The following is a 21,126-nucleotide window of genomic DNA, read 5'->3' on the forward strand; positions in this document are numbered from 1 at the left end:
GAAAAAAGTATTTCTAGTAGCCTGGAGTTTCTGAGAAATTGTTGACTTATTAATGGAGGAAAGCAACTTACCTGAAAAAGACAATATTCTGTATGGCTAGAGAGTTACTTATAGGGCTTAAGGCACTTGCCTTGCACATAGCCAACCCAGGTTCAATCCTAGGCATTCCTTATGGTTCCTGGAGTACCACCAAGAATGATTACTGAGTGCAGAGCCAGGAGTAACCATTGAACATCACCAGAATAGCCCCCAAAACAAACAAGGGAAAGCTGAGATCAAACTTGGGACTCCCCAGTGCTGAGCATGTTCTTCACCCTTTGAGCTATGTCCCTGGTTCATTACTTATTTCAAACTTGCCCCATTTCTTTGCATCACACCTGTTCCTTCCAGAAACCCTAGAGAACCAGGCTGCAGGGGAGGGAAGCTCCCGGTGGATATCTACATCTGCATCCCACCCTGTGTAGTGGCCTTCTGGCTACAGCATCTCTTTATAAAGGCATTTTCAACTCCTTTCACTACGTCTTTTGGTTTCCATTCTGGTCAAATCCAGAGTCTATTTTCTTGTGTTGACTTTTCTTGTGACCTGGCATTTCTAGCTGTCTATTGAGTGTTTCTGCAAATGCAAGCATCCCCATTCTTTGATATTTTCAATGGATTGTGTTTAATAGCAATAAGGAGTAAGATACAGAGAAACAAAAGTTGAGGATGGACGTTTTGCTTTTCTAATTGATTGTGCTTAAAAGTATGCCCAAATGGAAACATAGCCTTTTTGACTTTAATGCTGTGGTTTATTTGAATAGCATGTATGATCCATTCAAAGAAAGAAAATTCAGTGTTCAGATATAGGAATTTAAGTCTTTCACTGTTCTATGGAATGTGTGTTTCAACAAAATTAATGTTTTGATGTGGGAGAGTTAATAGTTTTGTTCTTAGTAAATGGATTTTCCAGTATGATGTATGATTGGGAAACTGGGTCATGGTTTTTGATTACATCTAGTCACACAAAAAAGTTTAAACAGTTCTTTTTTCATAGGGCAAGAAAGAAAGGTGCAGGACAACCATGGATGAGTTTGTAGAGGCAAAAGTTTGAAAAATAGCTTGACCTTCAATTCCATTTACTACCCTAGGTATTAAGAACAGAAAATTAAGTTCCTGCCTGTGAAGGACTTAAAATTGACTAGTTTTATTATATTGTAAACCATCCTGTTGTTTGTAATTTTTATTTCTTTCATGCATAGCATACACTCTGTTCACAGATTATTAAATATGTGCTGCTGCTTCCTTTTTTTTCCTAGGTACAGATTGACCTCTTACTGGCTGGCGATGTTACCATGCAGTACCTGGCTGATGTTGTCCAGGAAGCTTTCTTGGGTGTAGCTAAAGTCTCCATCACCATCAGTGAGGTGAAAAAGGTAGCAGCACTCTGGGATAATGGAACTTTCAACATAGTTTTCCTTAAGATGACATCTTTACCAGTGACTGAGGAGCTGGAAGCTGTTGACTTAATTCGGTAAATTTCTAAAATCTTCACTAAAAGTTTGTCTTCAGGAAAATTGTTGCTACAGCCTAGTTCTCTAAATATCATTCAAAGAGGGTAAATGGTTTTTTTTCCTGCTTTTCAAACAGAGGTACATTTTCATGAGTAGAATCTTGTTTTTGTCACCAATCTAACATACTATGATAAGAATGACTATTTTTAACTTAAAAATAGGGGTGGGTGCCAGTGTAAGAGCTAATTGGTCATGGGAATTTATTTGCAATATAACACCTTCTTTCCCTGGGTATTCCTTTTAATAAGTGTGTCATTAAAATGGCACGTTTCCAGAGTTCATTAACTATTACTGCAGGTACTAAAGCAGGTGAGCATGGTTTGCTCTGTGTTATGTTAGCTGTGGACTAAAGGTGTCTCTTATAGGATATGCCCTCATGTGAAAGAACCATGAGGCTCTCTGGATCCATCGTATCTCATCAGTGCCACCCCTTTTGTTCTTGCTTCATCTGATAGCTCTTCAGAAGTTTCTGTTTTGTTTGACCCACTGAGCTCCAGAAAGTGAAGTTTAGTGGGGTAGAGTTAGGCTCTTCTAGTTTACCTGCTTGGGATATTGGCATGTGTTTAAACAGGTCAGAATGTATTGCCCTTCAATGGAAAGATGAAAGGAAATGTACTCGTAAGGTGTACATTAGTACACAGACTTGCCTTATTTATAGGAAGATCTTTCCGGACCATAAGAGAAAATTTAGAGATGATATGGTGATCATTGATTCAAAATGAACAAGTGTATTTTGTTAGGGACAGAGAGAAGTTGGAGTGGTGGGCCTGAGAGGACAATGGTTAAGGCCTTTGCCTTGCATATGTACAGCCCCAGGTGGTTTCCCTGGCACTGAGTGTGGTCCCTGGAGCACCTCCAGGAGTGATCCCTGAGCACGGAGTCAAGAGAAGCAATGAAATTACCTGTCTTGTTTAGCATCGTAATACTTGTTTTTCACAAAACTCAGACTAGAACTTTTTTCTTCTGCTTTTCCTTTTTTCTGAGGGTCTCTATTTGGCCTCTGTGTTAGAGTTGCCACCTCTCATCTCTGTGAGTCATCGCAGACCAGACTCAGTGTAAACTGAGCATACAGTACTGGACAGCATCAGTGAGGCTGAAAGCTCTCCATTCCATGGGTAGGATCCCTATCGTATCTATCCAAAGGATTTTACTTGATCATAGTTGAAATTACATTTTGAAAGCTAAGAATAACGGAAGAACAGGAGTTATTCCAGTTGTTAAAAGGAGGTTAAAGTAGAAGCCTTCCTGACTGAGAATTCTCCCCCTGCCACCTTCTTTAAGCCAAATTACATAATTCAATATTTCTTATCAGGAAAAAAGTCTATAAAGGTAGTAAATATATAGCTGTGCATATGGTAGTTCTTAATTTTGTTGTAAAAGCTCTTATTTGAGAGAAAGAAAAATAGTTTTTGGAACACACCTGGTTTTGTTTTTCTCATTTCTTGTTATGCTATTCCCAATACTCAGTCTAGGTCTTGGCAGATAGCAGGTGGTAAACTCTTACTATGAATGTGAGTGAGAAATACTGGCCAGGGACAGAGAATGAGTTCTAGCTTTTGTGTTTCTCTCTGAAGAATGGATAGAGTTTTCTTTGTGGGAGTTTTGCCTTTGGTGATCATTTCTTGCCCTCAGAACTATTATGAGAACATGATTGATATAGATTACTGTCACAAACTTATTTAAATATTTGAAAAGCATGTTTTTATTTCAAACCTATAGCTTTTCTTAGAGTATTTACCATGTGAATGGATGGCCTTATAAGGCATTGAAGTCTTCATCTTTCACAAATGACTATTCTTTGAGTTTGCACTAACTTAGAATTACTAAGATGAAGAGTCTTTACCTTTTCATCTGCTCTATTTTATATTTTTCCTTTAGATCATTCTTGTTATATACTACTTCAAAACCTGAAAATATCTAAGAAAATATGTAACCATTTACCATGTATTTCTCTCTGGGCACTCTATGATCAGTAACTCTGTGATCAGAAACATCCACATTTATCTTTAATATTAGAGGTGCATCACAAATTTATATGCTTATAAGACATTGATTTCTAGTGAAAATAAGAAATAGAGCCTATTACATTATCAGGGTGATTTAAAAATTTATAAGCAGTTTCCTTAAAAATTTTCTTAAACTTATTCTTATAGAAGAAATACAATCTTTAGCTTAGAGACAGTCATTGATCACTTTTAAGTATTCATAAAAAATTGGTATTTTCCCAAGTGACAATGTAAGAAATCATGGCACATATAAATTACAGATTAACATTCTTTTCATACTTCCCCATTTGATTTTATTTTAAAAATACATTTTTGAGTCCGATGAACTAAAATCGTCCCAGTGGTAAAATATTTTAAGATCATCTTAGAATTCATACACTTGGCTTCAGAATTCTAGGGATATTTGAGATCCCTTCTCAAAATTGAACCACATGTAAAGGGCAGATGTTTGGTAACTCAAGCATATCTAGTCTATCTTCCAAAGGTAGAGACAGAAAATTAAAACAGGTTTCAAACTCATCAACATGTAGGTTCTGTCTGAATGTGTGATATTTTCCATCCCAAAAAATGTCTCTGAGGTTTTAAGTTTCTGTGGTTCTCCTGAGTTCCGAAAATTGAACCACAGGAAAGGAATGTAGCATGCATGCAGTTCCATCTGCACAGTCTGCAGATCAAGTCTGGATTGGATTGCACTTTCCTTCCTGCAGTTTCAGTTTTCTGAGCAGTTAACCTGCTGCTTTACTCAGGAAACCCAATCAAGTGACCCATATAGATCTAACACGCTATCCAGTAAAGCCCCCAGTTCATAACCTTCCTGAATTTGACAGTGCTGCCCAGGCAATCTTTTGAGTCATTTTATGTGGCCTTGGCCCTTAGTACCTGACAGTTAACAGTTTTCTGAAAACATGATTCTGTCACTTGATGATGTGATAGCAAATTCTTTCTCATTTCTGGTACTGTAAACTGTAGTGGATGGACCTAAGAGGCTCGCCTTTGACAAGCAATGTGGTTGGAGCAGGCATGTGGAACCTTCCCTGTCCCTGGGATACACTCTCAGGACTTTGGTATGTTCGAACACAGCTGCCCACTAGTAATAAGTAAAATAGTGTTTCCAGGTTTACTGGCAACCTCCACTTCCTTCCTAAAATGATCTTTAAATTAAATAGGTAACAAAAAGTACAATATTTTAAAACACATCTCAAAGAGACCACACCAAATTTTTTTAAGTTTTTATTTTATTGAATCACCGTGAAAAAAATTACAAAGCTTTCAGGTTTAAGTCTCAGTCATATACTGATTAAACCCCCATCCCTTCACCAGTGCACATGTTCCACCACCAAGAACCCCAATATACCCCCCTCCCACCCACCCTCTACCTAAGTAGCTAATGATCTTCACTTTATTCTCTCTCTACTTTGAATACATTTAATATTTCGATAGAGAACTCACTATTATTGTTTGGAATTTTCCCCCAACAATCAGGCCTGCTGAAAAGGCATCATTTAATAATTTCTTTTCATTGCTGAGAGTGAAGACTCTGAGTTCGCGCAGCCACGATAGCAGCCGGAGACCGCACCAAATTTAAGTTTGACTACGTTTGACCCACAGACAGAATAATGGGTAATTGTCCTCAAGAAGACCAAACCCTCGAAATAACACTGATTTTGACCCGTAAAATTTATTATGTTTTGAAAAGAAGTGAGTGTAAAAATTTCCTACTGGCATTATAAGGACTTACAAGAATCTTTATTTGTCTTATTAGATGATAGCTTTTTAAGGGCAGGGCTTTCCTAAGGTTCTTTGGTCAGTAGAATATAGAGTTTAGTCCCAAACACGTCTATATATATATTTTTTAATAAATTTATTTATTTTTAATTAATGAATCACCATGAGGGTACAGTTACGGATTTATACACATCTGTGCTTATGCTTCCCCCATACAAAGTTCGGGAACCCATCCCTTCACCAGTGCCCATACTCCACCACCAGTAAACCCAGCATCCCTCCCATCCTCCCCAATCCCATCTCCCCCCACCCCACCCTGTCACTGTGGCAGGGCATTCCCTTCTGTTCTCTCCCTCTAATTAGCTATTGTGGTTTGCAATAAAGGTGTTGAGTGGCCACTGTGCTCAGTCTCTAGCCCTCATTCAGCCCGCAACTCCCTTCTCCCACATGGCCTTCAACTACATTATAGTTGGTGATCCCTTCTCTGAGTTGCCCTTTCCCCAGAATGTGAGGCCAGCCTCCTAGCCATGGAGTCAACCTCCTGGTAGTTGTTTCTACAATTCTTGGGTGTTAGTCTCCCACTCTGTTATTCTATATGTCATAGATGAGTGCAATCTTTCTATGTCTGTCTCTCTCTTTCTGACTCATTTCACTTAGCATGAAACTTTTCATGCCGATCCACTTAAATAAAAAATTTGTGACCTCCTTTTTTCTAACAGCTGCATAGTATTCTATTGTATAGATGTACCAAAGTTTCCTCAACCAGTCATCCGTTCTAGGGCATTCGGGTTTTTTTTCCAGATTCTGGCTATTGTAAACAGTGCTGCGATGAACATACATGTGCAGATGCCGTTTTGATTATACTTTTTTGCCTCTCTGGGATATATTTCCAGCAGTGGTATTGCTGGGTCAAATGGGAGCTCAATTTCTAATTTTTTGAGAATCGTCCATATTGTTTTCCAGAAGGGCTGAACCAGTCGGCATTCCCACCAGCAGTGTAGAAGGGTCCCTTTCTCGCCACATCCTCTCCAACAGCGATTGCTTTTGTTCTTTTGGATGTGCGCTAGTCTCTGTGGTGTGAGGTGGTATCTTGTGGTTGTTTTGATCTGCATCTCTCTGATAATTAGTGATGTAGAGCACTTTTTCATGTGCCTTTTGGCCATTCGTATTTCTTCTTTGGTAAAGTTTCTGTTCATTTCTTCGCCCCATTTTTTGATGGGGTTGGATGTTTTCTTCTTGTAGAGTTCAACCAGTGCTTTATATACCATTGATATCAACCCCTTATCTGATGGGTATTGTGTAAATATCCTTTCCCATTCTGTAGATAGTCTTTGGGTTCTGGTCACTGTATCTTTTGCGGTGCAGAAGCTTTTTAGTTTAATGTAGTCCCATTTGTTGATCTCTGTTTTTACTAGATTGCTTAGTTCTGTGTCACCTTTGAAGATACCTTTATCTTCAATATCGTGGAGGGTTTTGCCAACCTTGTCTTCAATGTACCTTATGGTTTGTGGTCTAATGTTGAGGTCTTTAATCCATTTTGATCTGACTTTTGTGCATGGTGTCAGGTCAAGGTCTACGCCCATTTTTTTGCATGTGGTTGTCCAGTTGTGCCAGCACCATTTGTTAAAGAGGCTTTCCTTGCTCCACTTCACATCTCTTGCTCCCTTATCAAAGATTAGATGATCATACATTTGGGGTTGTGTGTAAGGGTATTCCACCCTGTTCCATTGGTCTTCAGCTCTGCCTTTGTTCCAGTACCATGCTGTTTTAATTGTTACTGCTTTGTAGTAAAGATTGAGGTTGGGGAGGGTGATACCTCCCATTGTCTTTTTCCCAAGAATTGTTTTAGCTATCCTTGGACATTTGTTGTTCCATATGAATTTTAGGATTGCTTGATCCATTTCTTTGAAGAATTTCATGGGTATACTTATAGGGATCGCGTTGAATCTGTATAATGCTTTGGGGAGTATTGCCATTTTGACAACATTGATTCTCCCTATCCATGAGCAGGGTATATGTTTCCATTTCCTCATGTCCTCTTTGATTTCATGGAGTAGCGTTTTGTAGTTTTCTTTATAGAGGTCTTTTACTTCCTTGGTTAAGCTGATTCCGAGGTACTTGATTTTCTGGGGCACGATTGTGAATGGGATTGCTTTTTTTATGTCCCTTTTCTCTGCCTCATTGCATATATGAAGGCCATGGATTTTTGGGTATTGATTTTGTAGCCTGCAACTTTACTGTATAAATCTATTGTTTCTAAGAGTTTCTTAGTAGAGGTTTTAGGCTCCTCTAGATATAGTATCATATCGTCTGCAAATAGTGAGAGTTTGATTTCTTCCTTTCCTATCTGGATGCCCTTAATCTCTTTTTCTTGTCTAATAGCTATTGCAAGTACTTCCAGTACTATATTGAAGAGGAGTGGTGAGAGTGGGCATCCTTGTCTTGTGCCTGATCTCAGAGGAAAGGCCCTTAGTTTTTCCCCGTTGAGAAACACATCTATATTTTTTCCAGTACTAGAGACCAGACTCCAGAGTGGGGCAGGGCTGGAGACGGGTGCAGCTGCAGCGAGCTTCTGGCTGCCTCCACTTGCAGGGAGCACAGGAGACAGATGGGTAGTGGTGGGGTGGTGGTGGGGGAGGGATGAGTCTCTTCTCTCCTATGTGGAGTAAAGTCAGCCTTCATACTTTCTTTGATTGCTTTGTTTTGGGGCCATACTTGGTGGTGCTCAGGGGCCCCTCCTGGCTCTGCACTTATAGATCGATCACTCCTGGCAGTGTTCAGGGAGTGCTGGGGATTGAACCTGTGTTTGCCGCATACAAGGCAAGCACCCTGCCTGCTATACTATTCTCTCTAGCGCAGAACACTCATATTTTCAGGGAAGTATGAATTCTGTTTATCAAACAGTGTTTTCTGTGAAACATGAGGAGAAATTGTTTTCAGAGGATTGTCAAGCTTTATAACTGAAGAGACTTCAATTGAGAAGATACTCAACGTCCTAGAACCTGCAATCTAATTTTGGCATGTTAAAGAAGTATTAATTGGACTAAGTAAAGGAGATGGTTTTATTTTTGTGTTGCTTTGTATTACAAAGGAAATTTAAGGGCGATTATTTTTCTGTGTGTGTGTGTGTGTGTGTGTGTGTGTTTGATCCTAAAAACCAGATAGCTGCTTAAATTGGATTCCAGGAACTCCATTAATTGTTGAAATTCCTGTAGAATTAGGGTTCACTGGAGTTCTGTCTGAGGTAAAGGTTGAAATTTGAAAGCCACCAGATATACTGATCAATATGTTCAGACATTATCCATTTTTGACAAATCAATTCTAACCATTTAAAAAAATAGAATTGTTTGTAAAATCGAAGGATTTTAAAAATTTCTCTAATGCTTAGAGTATTTTTACTTACTACTTTTTGTGAAACCACCCCCCCCTTTTTTTGGATGGGGATTGTTTTTGGGTCACACCTGACTGTGCTTAGTAATTACTCCAGGCTCAGTGCTCAGGGATCACTTCTGATTGTACTTGGGGAACTCTATATGGTGCGAGGGATTGAACCTGACTTGGTCCATGCAAGGGCAAGTAACCTACCTGCTATATACTCTGGCCCCCACAGTATTTTTAATCTAAAAAATACCAAACAATATTTCTTTCAGTAGGCCTGTCTAGTCATTTTCTTCCATCTTTCCTCCTCTTGTTATCTATACTTCCGTTATATCCCACACTCTTTCATCACTTAAAAATATATATAAGGGGGTCCATATATATATTGGGTAAAGGTACTTGGCTTGTATGGACCAACCCAGATTCAATCTGTGAAATTGAACAAACAACAATAACAATATATCTGTCTATATGAATGAAATGCTTGTACTGTGGCAGTTGCCTGCTTTTCACTTGTTCCCTTCACACCACACCACTATACTGATGTGCTTTTCTTACCACCACATTTATTTATTTTCCACTTAGAAAAATTTATTTTCATAGAGCTGTTCACAATGTTTGTTTGCATTCAATGTTTTAACACCAATCCCACCACCATTACACCTTCTTACCACCATTATTTCAAATTTTTCCACCACCACCCAAGCCTGCCCCATAGACAGATGTGAAATAATTTATTTTGTATTGCTTGTTATGGGACTGGAGTGATAGCACAGCAGGTAGGGCATTTGCCTTGCATGGGGCTGAAACCCAGGTTCAATTCTTCCGTCCCTCTTGGAGAACCCAGCAAGCTACCGAGAGTATCCTGCTCGCTCGGCAGAGCCTGGCAAGCTACCCATGGGGTACTCGGTATGTCAAAAACAGTAACAAGTCTCATAATGGAGATGTCACTGCCACTCGAGCAAATCAATGAACAACAGGAGGACATTGCTACAGTGCTTGTTACTAATAGTATGAAATGTAGTGTGGCCGCAAAAGCAGCTGCGTGTTCCTGGAATTCTAAAATTTTTAAATATTTGGGGTCTGCAGGTATCTCTGCAGAGTGCTACTCTCTTCTGAGATTCATTTGTGAGTCTCTGGCTGTTAATGTGCTTAAATGGCACCTGGAGGCTGTGACTGCCAGGGAACTGGAAGAACGGGAGATGGGAGGATGTCGCCCATCCCTGACTCCATAAAGCCCGGAGTTTTCAGTCACTAGATCCGCATATCTGGATTTTTCAGCGAATTCGTTCTCATGCATTTAACCACCACATTTAGCCATCCAGTCAGTTGTGTCTCTTCCACTTTCTTGATGGTAATGCTCCTGCCTGAGCTGCTCACTTGTTAGAAACCAGGCCATCTTTCTTTCTTCTTTTTCTGCCCAAACTCCTCAAAATTAATTGAATAGAATTAAGTCTAACTACACGCCAACTGTGTGAATGTCACTGTTTAGCAATATCTTGCCTGTTTCAAGTAATTAGTAAATAGCTCTTTTTTTAAAAAAATTTTTTATTGAATCGCCATGTGAAAAGTTACAAAGCTTTCAGGCTTAAGTTTCAGTCATACCATGATCAGACACCCATCCCTTCACCAGTGTATGTGTTCCACCACCAAAACCCCCAGTATATCTCCCATCCCACCCCCACCCCCAGCCTGTGTGGCTGATGGTTTTCACTTTACTTTCTCTTTACTTTGATTACATTCAATATTTCAACAGAAAACCCACTATTATTATTTGGATTTTTCCCCCAACAGTCAAACCTGCTGAAAAGGCAGCATTTGATCATTTGTTTTCCATTGCTGAGGATGAAGAGCATATGAGGTTTTGGATTTCTGGTATTTTAGTAATTAAGTCCAGAGATATTTCTGCCAGAAGTTGCATCATTGCAAGCTCGTACCTCTGTTTAGCGGGCCTTATAAGATGGCGGTTGCCACGCCGCCGGGGAAAGGAAAGGCCGAGAGAGAAAAACCTTTCCCCTCCCAGGGCGGCATGGGGCCATAGCTTAGTTCACAGTCTAGAGTCATTTCTACAAGAAGCTGCTGGTGCTGAAGGTAGTTAGTTGGCCTCCGGGATCATGGGCGTCCAGCATCGGAGGGTCACATCTGGGCAGAGAGCGGCCTCTTTTTTTTCTTTTAAAGAAAGTTCTGTGCTATCTCCTTTTCTCGAACATCAGCTCTCATCTGCATAATTCTAATTTGATCTCAAGTCCCCTTTGCTACATTCCACCAAGCCAGCCAGCCACAAAGAGTGGTCTTTCTACAGTGTGAAGAGTTGTGTTACTTCTGAGGTTATTAGCTTCCATTGTCCTTTTTCAGTTAAGTTCCAGGTATTTCATTTGGCCTATTCGGGACTGTCATTGGAATGCACTTTTATTGATGGTCTTGCTTCGTTCTCCCGTACCCCATCTTTCCTGTAGCTCCCTCTTAGCTCTCGCTGACCTCTCGGGTGTTTCTGTGGAGGGGCCTGTGAGATGCAGAACAGGTGAGTACACAGGTATTTGCTCCCACCTATACCTTGGCTTCTCTGCAAAAGCACTGGCCACATATTTGCCCACTTCTTTAGCTATCTACAGTAATTGGTTTGCCTCTATCCTCCTCCCCAGGAAAGCATTAACCTTATGACAGTATCTTTTTCTCTCTTATTTTACATATACTGCATACTAATACCTTAAGAATATTTTATTTTTCTTAAGCGGTTTCCACCTGCTCTTTTTGAAGTCCAGTTTGCAGGAATACACTGCTGTAGAAGTTCTTTTTTTTAAAAAAAAAAAAAGCACAACTATTTCCAATACTTAGTACGTATCAGATTATTAGAAATTCAAAATTACTTCACTCTTACGTGTAGTGAACAATAATGCCACAAAATTGATTTGTGAATATTGAGGCATGTGAATCAGAGAGGATAGTGTAATGGACTTACGTGCACCCATGGTGCAGTCTCCAGTTCCATAAGAGCCTGGCTTGTTTCGGCGCTGCCTTCTCTGCCTCCTGCTCACTAGTGGTTGGGTTTAAAGCATGTCGTAGAAACCTTTTTAAGTGCCAAATAAGATATGGTATCTTTTAAAAATAACCACAGAACTAATATTCTGCTAATTTTATTGTTTTCTTTCTTTCTTTCTTTCTTTCTTTCTTTCTTTCTTTCTTTCTTTCTTTCTTTCTTTCTTTCTTTCTTTCTTTCTTTCTTTCTTTCTTTTTCTTTCTTTCTTTCTTTCTTTCTTTCTTTCTTTCTTTCTTTCTTTCTTTTTCTTTCTTTCTTTCTTTCTTTCTTTCTTTCTTTCTTTCTTTCTTTCTTTCTTTCTTTCTCTCTCTTTCTTTCTCTCTCTCTTTCTCTTTTCCTTTTCCATTTTCCTTTCCTTTCCTTTCCTTTCCTTTCCTTTCCTTTCCTTTCCTTTCCTTTCCTTTCCTTTCCTTTCCTTTCCTTTCCTTTCCTTTCCTTTCCTTTCCTTCCTTTTCCTTTTCCTTTTCCTTTCCTTTCCTTTCCTTTCCTTTCCTTTCCTTTCCTTTCCTTTCCTTTCCTTTCCTTTCCTTTCCTTTCCTTTCCTTTCCTTTCCTTTCCTTTCCTTCCTTTTCCTTCCTTTTCTTTTTCCTTTTCCTTTCTGTCACACCCAGCGATGCACAGGGGTTACCCCTGGCTTTGCACTCAGGAATTACTCCTGGTAGGTGCTCAGGGGACCATAGGGGATGCTGAGAATCGAATCCGGGTCGGCCTCGTGCAAGGCAAATGCCCTACCCACTGTAGTATTGCTCCAGCCCCTGATTTTCTTTTTAAAGTTGTTGTTGTCATAGAAATCAGGGTTTAATTTTCCTTCTGTTATTGTCTTTATACACATTTGCTTTTAAAAAGGGACATTTTTCTTATGGAATTTCCTATATTCTAGATTTTGCTGATTTCATCCCCATGCTATTATTTAAAATAGTCCTCTTTTAAATTTCTTATAAATTGGTGGCTATATCTAGTCTTTGGATAAGTTTTAGACTCTTTAAAAAAGTATGAATATATGTTCTCTTTTGACTTAGTGATTTCAAATGCTATTTTCTCTAAATTTATATGTTGATTCCACCATTTTAAATTCTAAATAAAGAAAATAGTTCTTAAAAAACAGAATGGTTAAATTGCAATTTTTCCAATGAACATTTTGCTTCACTTTTACTTTATTCCTTTCAGGTTTGGCAAGATGAAAAATACACAGTTGCTATTTGTTTCTATAGTCCCTGAAAATTTTAAAGGTATGTGCCTGCTGGCTAGATTATTTTTTTCCAAATTGAAATCATTAGATCAATATTTAATACATAGATTCTTAGGTTGTGTTACAGGGTATGGAGCTGATATTACTTTAACTGAACCACTGACCATGGAAAAAATAAATATTGTGGTAAAATACTGGATAACATATTTCTCAAATACTGGTGAGTGGAAAACAAATTGCCAAAGATTTGAAAATTTTAATTAAAATTGTTTTTAAAATGCTATATTTGTAAAATTTTAAGTTGCTTTTACATTTGCACTTTTTACTTAATAGCAACTGTAGTGTATGCTGTGTGCAATAAGAACATATCTGTATTAATCATAGTCTAAAGAAGTAAATGTTAATAAAGGAAAACATGTTCTTTACCTTTGAAGGGAAAGTTTCACTTGTTATGGTTTATAATATGTCTCACATAGTTAAATACAGTGCACTGATAAATTCAGAGATTTTGCTTTTGGTAGCCTAGCTATTATCTTTTTTCTTAGTCATTAAAATGGACTTAGGAACTGGAAAGATAGGAAATGAGTAGGGTGCTTATCTTGCATGCAAGCAACCAGGGTTCAGATTCCTGGCATCCCATGTCATCTCCTAAGTCCTGCCAGGAGTGATTCCTGAGTGCAGAGCCAGGTATAAGCTCTGAGCACCACTTGGTATGCCCCCCTCCCAAATAAAACAAATAAAAAGGAATTAATTGTTTCCTGGTTGATAGTTTTTCAGAAGCGTGAACTATGAACTGAAATTGTTTTGTACTTTCTACTTTGCCAAGTGCTTGCCTAAAAAAATTATTTTACTTATTCAAATTAATAAACTGGTTATCCTTTCTGTTTCACATTTTTAGACTTAGATCTTAGTATCAGTGCTTCAGTTAGAACTGACATTTTTAAACTCGTCACCTATATTGTATTTTTCTTATTGCTGGCACCAAAATTAACTAATTACAGTGGTTTAATATATCTTACAAAAGGACAGGCTACAATTTCCAATCTGCTGGAATCATTGTTGGTCAGTAAAAACTCATTCTTTTCTAAGTCGTGTGTCCTCTGTAAAATCATGTTCCACATGGTACAGAATTCTATACGTCCTTCCTTCAGTATTTGTTTTTATTATAGTTTAACATGTTCATGTTTATGGTGTCATACAAAGTTTTTGCACCCTACCACTGGAAGGTGCCTATCCTTCCTTATAAGCCTTTTAAGATCTTCAGGAATTCATGAGTCTGTTTTGCAACATTTTATTGGCTCCCAATCTCTGCAGTTTTTAAAGTTTTTCTGGAAATGACTAGTCATGGTGACCAGAGTCCTTTTTATACCTTCTTCTTATTTGGATATCAGTGGTTATGACCACCTGTCTAAGACCCACCCTTTCTTGTTGGTCACAGTCTTGTTTGCTTCTAGATGAGCAGCTGCAAAAAAAAAAAAAAAAAAAGCCCAGTAAGCCCATGTTTTGATGCCAATGTTTTGACATTACAGCTGCCTACTGAAGATTCAAATTTTCTCTCTGCCACTGACATTTACCTTAAATAAGAATTTAATAGAACTTATAGTTGAATATATTTTAAGCACACCCATCTCTTGTTACTGAAATATGACTGGAAGAGGATGTCTTGGGAAAATAGTATTTCAATTTTACTTCCGAATGTGGCTTGTTTCCTGCTTCACCGATTGAAATTATCTTCTTTTGAAAAATGTTTTTGCTTTGTAAAATTTACTTAGTAAAAAGTGACAACTGCTTTTGACTAACATGTGTAATTTGCTTAAGACTAATCTGTGTGATGAGTGTCATCCTCACCAATGATCTCACAATGACAATGCTTCCTATTTGAAAACTTGCAGTTAAGAATGAAAATTCTCTAAACTTTGAAGAACTTGGTTTGCCCTTGCAGAAGTCGTGCAGTGACCACCTGGGACGTTTTTCTACTGGTCTATTTACTTGGTTAGTTTTTTTTCATTATAGCAATTTTTGGTAATAGATTATAGTAAATATTGTAAACACTTTATTGCATAGAACACTTAAAATAAGTTTTCTTTGTGGAGGAGGGATATAATTTTTTTCTGCATTTCAAAATCGTGGGTATGGACAGCAGAAATACATTATAGAAGTATTCAACTTATTGTAGAGAATTTAATAATAATCATAGTTGACTAAGGAGAAACAGGTAAGCTTGCAAGATAAAAGTCCCCAACACTGGATGCGTTAGAGTTTGGGTTACTGCTAATCAAAACTAGATAATAGCAATGATATTCATCATCATCATCATCATCATCATCATCATCATCATCATCATCCCGTTGATCATCAAATTTCTTGAGCGGTCTCAGTAACATCTCCATTCATCCTAGCCCTGAGATTTTAGAAGCCTCTCTCTACTCGTCTTTCCCAACGATGCCGCATTGGAGGCTCTTTCAGGGTCAGGGGAATGAAACCCAGCTTGTTACTGGTTTGGGCATATTAATACACCATGGGGACCTTACGAGGCTCTCCCATGTGGGCAGGAAACTCTTGGTAGTTGGCCAGGTTCTCCCAGAGGGAGAAGTAGGCTATAAGCTATCGCTTCCAGGAGCTTGCTTTTAAGTCTCTGGATGCTGGCTGTTGATGGGATTACACAGCGCCAGGGGCAGTCCCTGGGTGTGACCGCCTAGCTACTGGGAAATGGGAAATCTGGGTGGAGGAGGCCCAGTCCCGATCGAGCAGACTTGGAGGTCTCAGCCCCGGGTCCCACACACCTGGGTTCCTCTGCCAGTACCTTCATGCGTGAGACTCGTCCGAACGTGTGGAGAGGGGCCTTGAGCATGGCTGTGGCTAGGCTCCAGAGGTCTTCGGCCACTGGGAGCTCTGCTCGGGGCGGGGAGGGAAGCTGGAGCCCATGCCCTCTGAGGGGCCCTGGGGAAGACAGCCAGGCGCTTGGGCAAGAGACTCTTAGAATAGACACATAAAACTTTTTTTTTTTTCAATTGGTAGAGGGAGCCAGTGCGATAATGTAGCAGGAAGGATGTTTGCCTTGTGCACAGATTACCTGGATTGAGTCTCTGGCATCCAATCTAGTCTTCTGAGCCCCATCAGGAGTGATCCCTGAGTGCAGAGCCAGGTTTAAACCTAAGTATCACTGGGTTTGGCCCTTAAAACAAAACATAACAAAGTTAAAAATAAAAAATCGTAGAGCCAGAAAATGTTTTTTATTAAGTACTGGGACAGTGCCCTTTGCTGACAAAGATGGAATAGTGTAACTTGGCCTTTTTAATCCTTTGTATTTTTCCCTCTTTTAATGTACCATAAGATAGAATCACGTGATTTGGAATTGTCATAATAGATATGAACATAATTTGTATATTAGGATTTTTTTCAGTGATAGTTTATGATGATATGATAAGAATTGTTTGAAATGAAGCATCCTCAGTTGAAATCATAAAGTAATATGAATTCACACTTAGATATGTGACAATACTTTATTGATACAAGAAACTTTGAGAAGCACATTTTTTATGAGTATATTGTTACTTATTGCAATCTTAGTATTGCCTATATATTTATGGTAGATATTTTCTTGTTTCTAGTTCTGAATCTCCAAAAACTGGCATTGGATTGGAATTACAGGCTCCACTATCAGATTTTGAGAAAAGCAAAAAGATTTCTCTTCTTCATTCAAGCAAGGAAAAGCAGAGAAGGTGAATATTGATACAAGCCCTTTTCTAGAATTATTCTTTTACAGGAAGAAATTACTTTTATGTCATAGCATTTTTAATAGTTAAAAGTATGTGAAATAGAAATCTGGCAATTAAATATGTGCCATTCACTTATTTGTTTAAAAGAACTATATATGTCTGCAATGCATTGGAATACAAAGTAAACCTAAGAAAATGCTTGTTTTCAAGAATCTTATCCTAATACCCAGACAGTAGGCTTTTAAATAAAAATTTTTTAAAAATGATAAATTTCAGGGGGCTGAAGAACACACAATACCACCTGGAAAGTTGTTTAAGACATAATGAGGGAATAGGAGGTTTTCTGAGAAATTTCTTTGGATAGCTAAATTGTACTTGAAACAAAAAAGTCACAATTAATTTGATTTGGAAGTCAGGGAACCTATTTATATATCATATGGTGAGACTAATAGGTACAAAGCCTGATAACATAAGAAAACAGGTGCCGGAGAAATACAGGTAAATACTTACCTTTCATATGGCTGATCTGGGTTCAATCCATGGTAAAACATATGTTTGGTCCCCTGAGCTCTACCTGGAGTGATCCCTGTGCACAGAATCAGGAGTTAGCCCTGAGCACTGCTAAGTATGGCCAAAAATAAACAAAAACAACCCAAGAAAATAGTGAATTTGTGGAACTGCAAATAATTAACTTAGCTCTTAGATGGGAGATAGTTGGTAAAGACAGGGTATATTATGTTAAGTAATTTTAAAATCAGCCTGAACTTCTGGGGAAGCACTCAGGATTTAGCAAAGGTGTGATAAGACCAGATTGTACTTTAGACTGAAGACCACAGCAGGATAATAGAGAGTGAGTTGAACCTGGAGGCCAGTTGAGTCTGCAGTGAAATCATGAGCCATGGTGTTAGGGATGGGGCGGCGAGGAATAGGCCTGCTCTAGATCATTTTAGTAGATAGTAGAGCATGGTTGAAGCAGGAGTTGAGTATAATTTCCAAATAGGTAGTGGAATCAGGACTACCTATGATGTGGAATGAAATGGTAATGTTATAGTGGGAAATATTTCTGTTCTTGCTGAATTTGAATATCTTTAGGTTTAAATGGAGCTGCCTGAGGAGGAGTTGACCCATAGATTCTAGAGAAAGATCTAATCTAGATTTAGAACTATCAGGATATAGCATCTATCTGACACAGTGACTGTAGGGTTAGATACAAAACCTGAGAAGCAAGTGGAGAAGAAGCAAGTGGATAAAACTACCTGGAAGGAAATCTCAGCATCTGGGCAACAGGGAACATAAAAGAGATCAGAAGAAAAAGTTTTGAGGAAGATAAGAAGGAAATCTTGAGGGAGCTGTATGGGGGAGACAGGGATAGAGAGGCTTCTAAAGGGATGAGTCTCCAGGAGTGACAGAGAGATCGAATAAGGTAAGAATTAATAATAAACTTTTGAATATAGCAAACCTGAACCTGTTGATCTTGTCAAAAGAAATTTCATTTGAATTTTTAAGGGAAAGCTCCCTATTGCTGAAAGTTGATAAAAAATGAAATATGGGAGATGGGTGAAAAGGAGAAAATGAATGTGTGGCATGTGAAATTGGGGGTGGGATGGTTAGAATAAAATTAGACATTTTGATGAGACTAGGCTAGATTTGAATATTCATCTTTATATTTGAAGAGAAAACAGCTGAAAGAGAAAAGTCTTTTTGTTGTTGTTGGTTTCTTGCTTGTGTTTGGTTGTGTTTTCTTTGTGGGGGGGGGGTCACATCTAGTGGTGCCTAGGGATAACTCCTGGCTCTGTACTCAGGAATCACTCCTGGCAGATTCAGAGGGCCATATGGGATGCTGAATATTGAACCCAGGTCAGCTGCATGAAAGGCAAGCATCCTACACACTGAACTATCACTCCAGCCTCAAGGAAGGGAGGAGCCTTGAAGATACACACATGGTTTTATTTATATTGCATTTTAAATTTTAAAAATTTAAGTTGAACTTTGTAACAGTTATTTAATTTTTAATATTTAGCTTAGTAGGAACCAGAGAGATAGCATGTAAGGCTTTCTTTATACATGGTCAGCTGGTATAATCTGCAACATCCCATATGGTCCCCAGAGCATTGTAGGAGTGATTTCTGAGTACAAATTTAATAGTAACCCCTAAGCATTGTAGGTGTTGCCCCAAAACAAAACAAAAAATTCAACTTGGCAAATTTCCAAATTAAAATTTATAAACTACCAGTTAATTTAACCTAGGGTTCTTTTATGCATTTGCATTTTGAGCTGGGCTCAGTTCAGCAATTTTTCCTACTTGAAATTTCTTGGTAATGTTTAGTGATGGGTAGTTCAACCATAAAGATCCAAGATATTATGTCTGAAATGCAGGGATGGCTGGAAGGTCAGGCTCAGGTGGAACTGTCAACTGATACTTCTCTAATGTAGTCATCCTGGGGTTGTACTATTTTAACCAGGTAGCCCAGAGCTACTAGAGATAAGGCTCCATGAGATACAGAAAAGAAGCTTTCAGGTCCTAAGACCTAGGGCTAGAATCTGGCCAAGAGCCACTTTTGCCATATGTTATTGGTCAAAGCAGTCAGACTAATCAGATTCAGTGGGAGTGTGCGCAGACCCCACCTCTCAGTGAGATGAATGTCCAGGAATGTTAATCCTTTACAGCTGTTGAAAGGGTTGATGACAGATATAGCCATTTCTGAGGAGGCAGAGGCCATGGAATTTAGAACTTGATGGAAGAATCTAGTTTCCACAAACTAGATTTCCACAAACATGCAGAGGAACAGAATCTAAATGTGGTTAGAAAGTTGAGTCCTTTGAATGGAACTCAGTGAGGGGAAAGAAGTTGAGCCAAATGGTCTCCATCATCTGCTGAAGATTAGCTGGAAGATAGTGGATTTGTGGGCCTTGGCAAAAGGTGCTAGAAGATGAGCTAGTCTGGCCAACATTCATGGGTTTTGTCCAAAGGAAATTGTGGGGCTTGTTGGCAAGTCTTATCTCATAGATTTGATTGAGCTTCCATAAGGGAAGCTACAATTATACAATTCATGCTCTAAGATTATGTTCTTTCAGGCTGTCTTAAGGTCAGACCAAAGAGGTCCCAGTGTCTCTCTTGACCTGTGCCTTTAGTACATTGAGTTTGGACTACATCACTCCATTTTTCATCTGTTTTTATTAATATATAAAATGTAGATGGTGGGCACACTTTACAAGGCTTTGTTGGAAATAAATAGTTCTTCTGAAAACAAACCACAAAAAATGATTATGTTCTGTAATTTATTTGGTGCTAAAATTGCAGTGGTATTAGTAAATAATTATCACAAAATGATATTGGAAGATAGTAGCTTTCTTTCGTTACTTTTCATGTTCAGTCTAATGTTGGCAATTCTTTATTGGAACCATAAAATTTCATGTTGAGTTTTCAGTTTTAGTAGTTGATAAAAATGTATAATCAGAAGGCCACTCTATCCCTGTGGCATTATTTAAAGATCTAGAAACATTTCTTTTCCAGAAGTGAAAACTAACCAGAACCTCCTTTTTAGAGTTTTTCTTGAGAGATACTAGCAAGAAACACATTTTTGGTATTTGATAAGTCTCTGTCTTCTGTAAAGGCCAAACATTTACAGTCCCAACAGCAGTGAACGAGGGTCCTTTTGTCACCACCAACACTAGCTATTTTGGGTCTTTTTTCTATTGGGCATTTTCAGTAACGTAAGGTGATAGCTTATTGTTTTGGTTTGCATTTCCTTGATGCTCAGTGATGTTGTGCACTCTTTCAAATGCTTGTTGGCCAGCTTTAAGTCATCATGGAGGCGTCTTGCTCCTCTTCCCATCAAGCCTTAAAAAGTGTGCCCACCTTTTCCATTTTGTATCACTAAGAAGTATCTGTCCTGCTCGTCTTCCCTTCGATAGGATTGTTTGTATTGTTTTTGTTGAACGTTGTTGCATAGGGTCAGCCCAAGTTCAATTCCTGGCATGCGGTCCCCTGAGTCCTGTTGGGAGTGATGCTGAGCACAGTCAGGAGTAATCCCTGAGCACCACCAGGTGTGGCCCCAAAACAAAAAATATGGTAGGACTTTAACTATATTCAATTTGTAGGCAGGAATTACCAGAATGATTAAAGAAAATAATAAAACAGACATAGTTATCTGCTGCTTATATGAGACCAACTTTATATACAAATATATGGCAATGTAAATGCAAAGTTGCATATATTTAATTTTGCATATACATGCATATATATGGAACAGTAAGTACAAGATACCAGATTGACTGTCTTCTTTCCAAATAAACCTCAGAACAAACAGTTCACTTGAAGTAATGAGTAGTATTTCCTAATGATGGAAGTGTCAACTTATCAGAATGATAAAACAATTGCAGATAGATTGTGGTTATTTATTCTAAGCAAAAGGACCAAATTAAATCTCACACAATTAAAAATATCTGCAATGTTAAAGAGCATTCCTCTTGCAGCAGCTGATGAAACAGAAAGACACCCAGAAATCAGTCAAATATAGAT

At 38.5% G+C, this 21,126-nt stretch overlaps 1 protein-coding gene across 2 annotated transcripts in view; it reads left to right on the forward strand.

Moving 5' to 3' along the window:
- The window catches only part of SOHLH2 (spermatogenesis and oogenesis specific basic helix-loop-helix 2), a 53,875-nt gene that overhangs the window by 13,471 nt on the left and 19,278 nt on the right, over positions 1-21,126 (forward strand). Inside the window, exons 1-6 of one of the 2 annotated variants that reach the window (XM_055123884.1) lie at positions 1,443-1,510; positions 11,116-11,180; positions 12,864-12,925; positions 13,001-13,105; positions 14,778-14,877; positions 16,497-16,607. In XM_055123884.1, the coding sequence (XP_054979859.1) occupies positions 11,170-11,180; positions 12,864-12,925; positions 13,001-13,105; positions 14,778-14,877; positions 16,497-16,607 (389 nt within the window). In that variant the 5' untranslated portion in view covers positions 1,443-1,510; positions 11,116-11,169. Of the gene's footprint in view, positions 1-1,295; positions 1,511-11,115; positions 11,181-12,863; positions 12,926-13,000; positions 13,106-14,777; positions 14,878-16,496; positions 16,608-21,126 lie in introns of those variants that run through there. The other variant, XM_055123883.1, reaches the window with a different exon arrangement.

Source organism: Sorex araneus, chromosome 1, assembly GCF_027595985.1.
Source record: "Sorex araneus isolate mSorAra2 chromosome 1, mSorAra2.pri, whole genome shotgun sequence".
Classification (NCBI taxonomy): Eukaryota; Metazoa; Chordata; class Mammalia; order Eulipotyphla; family Soricidae; genus Sorex; species Sorex araneus.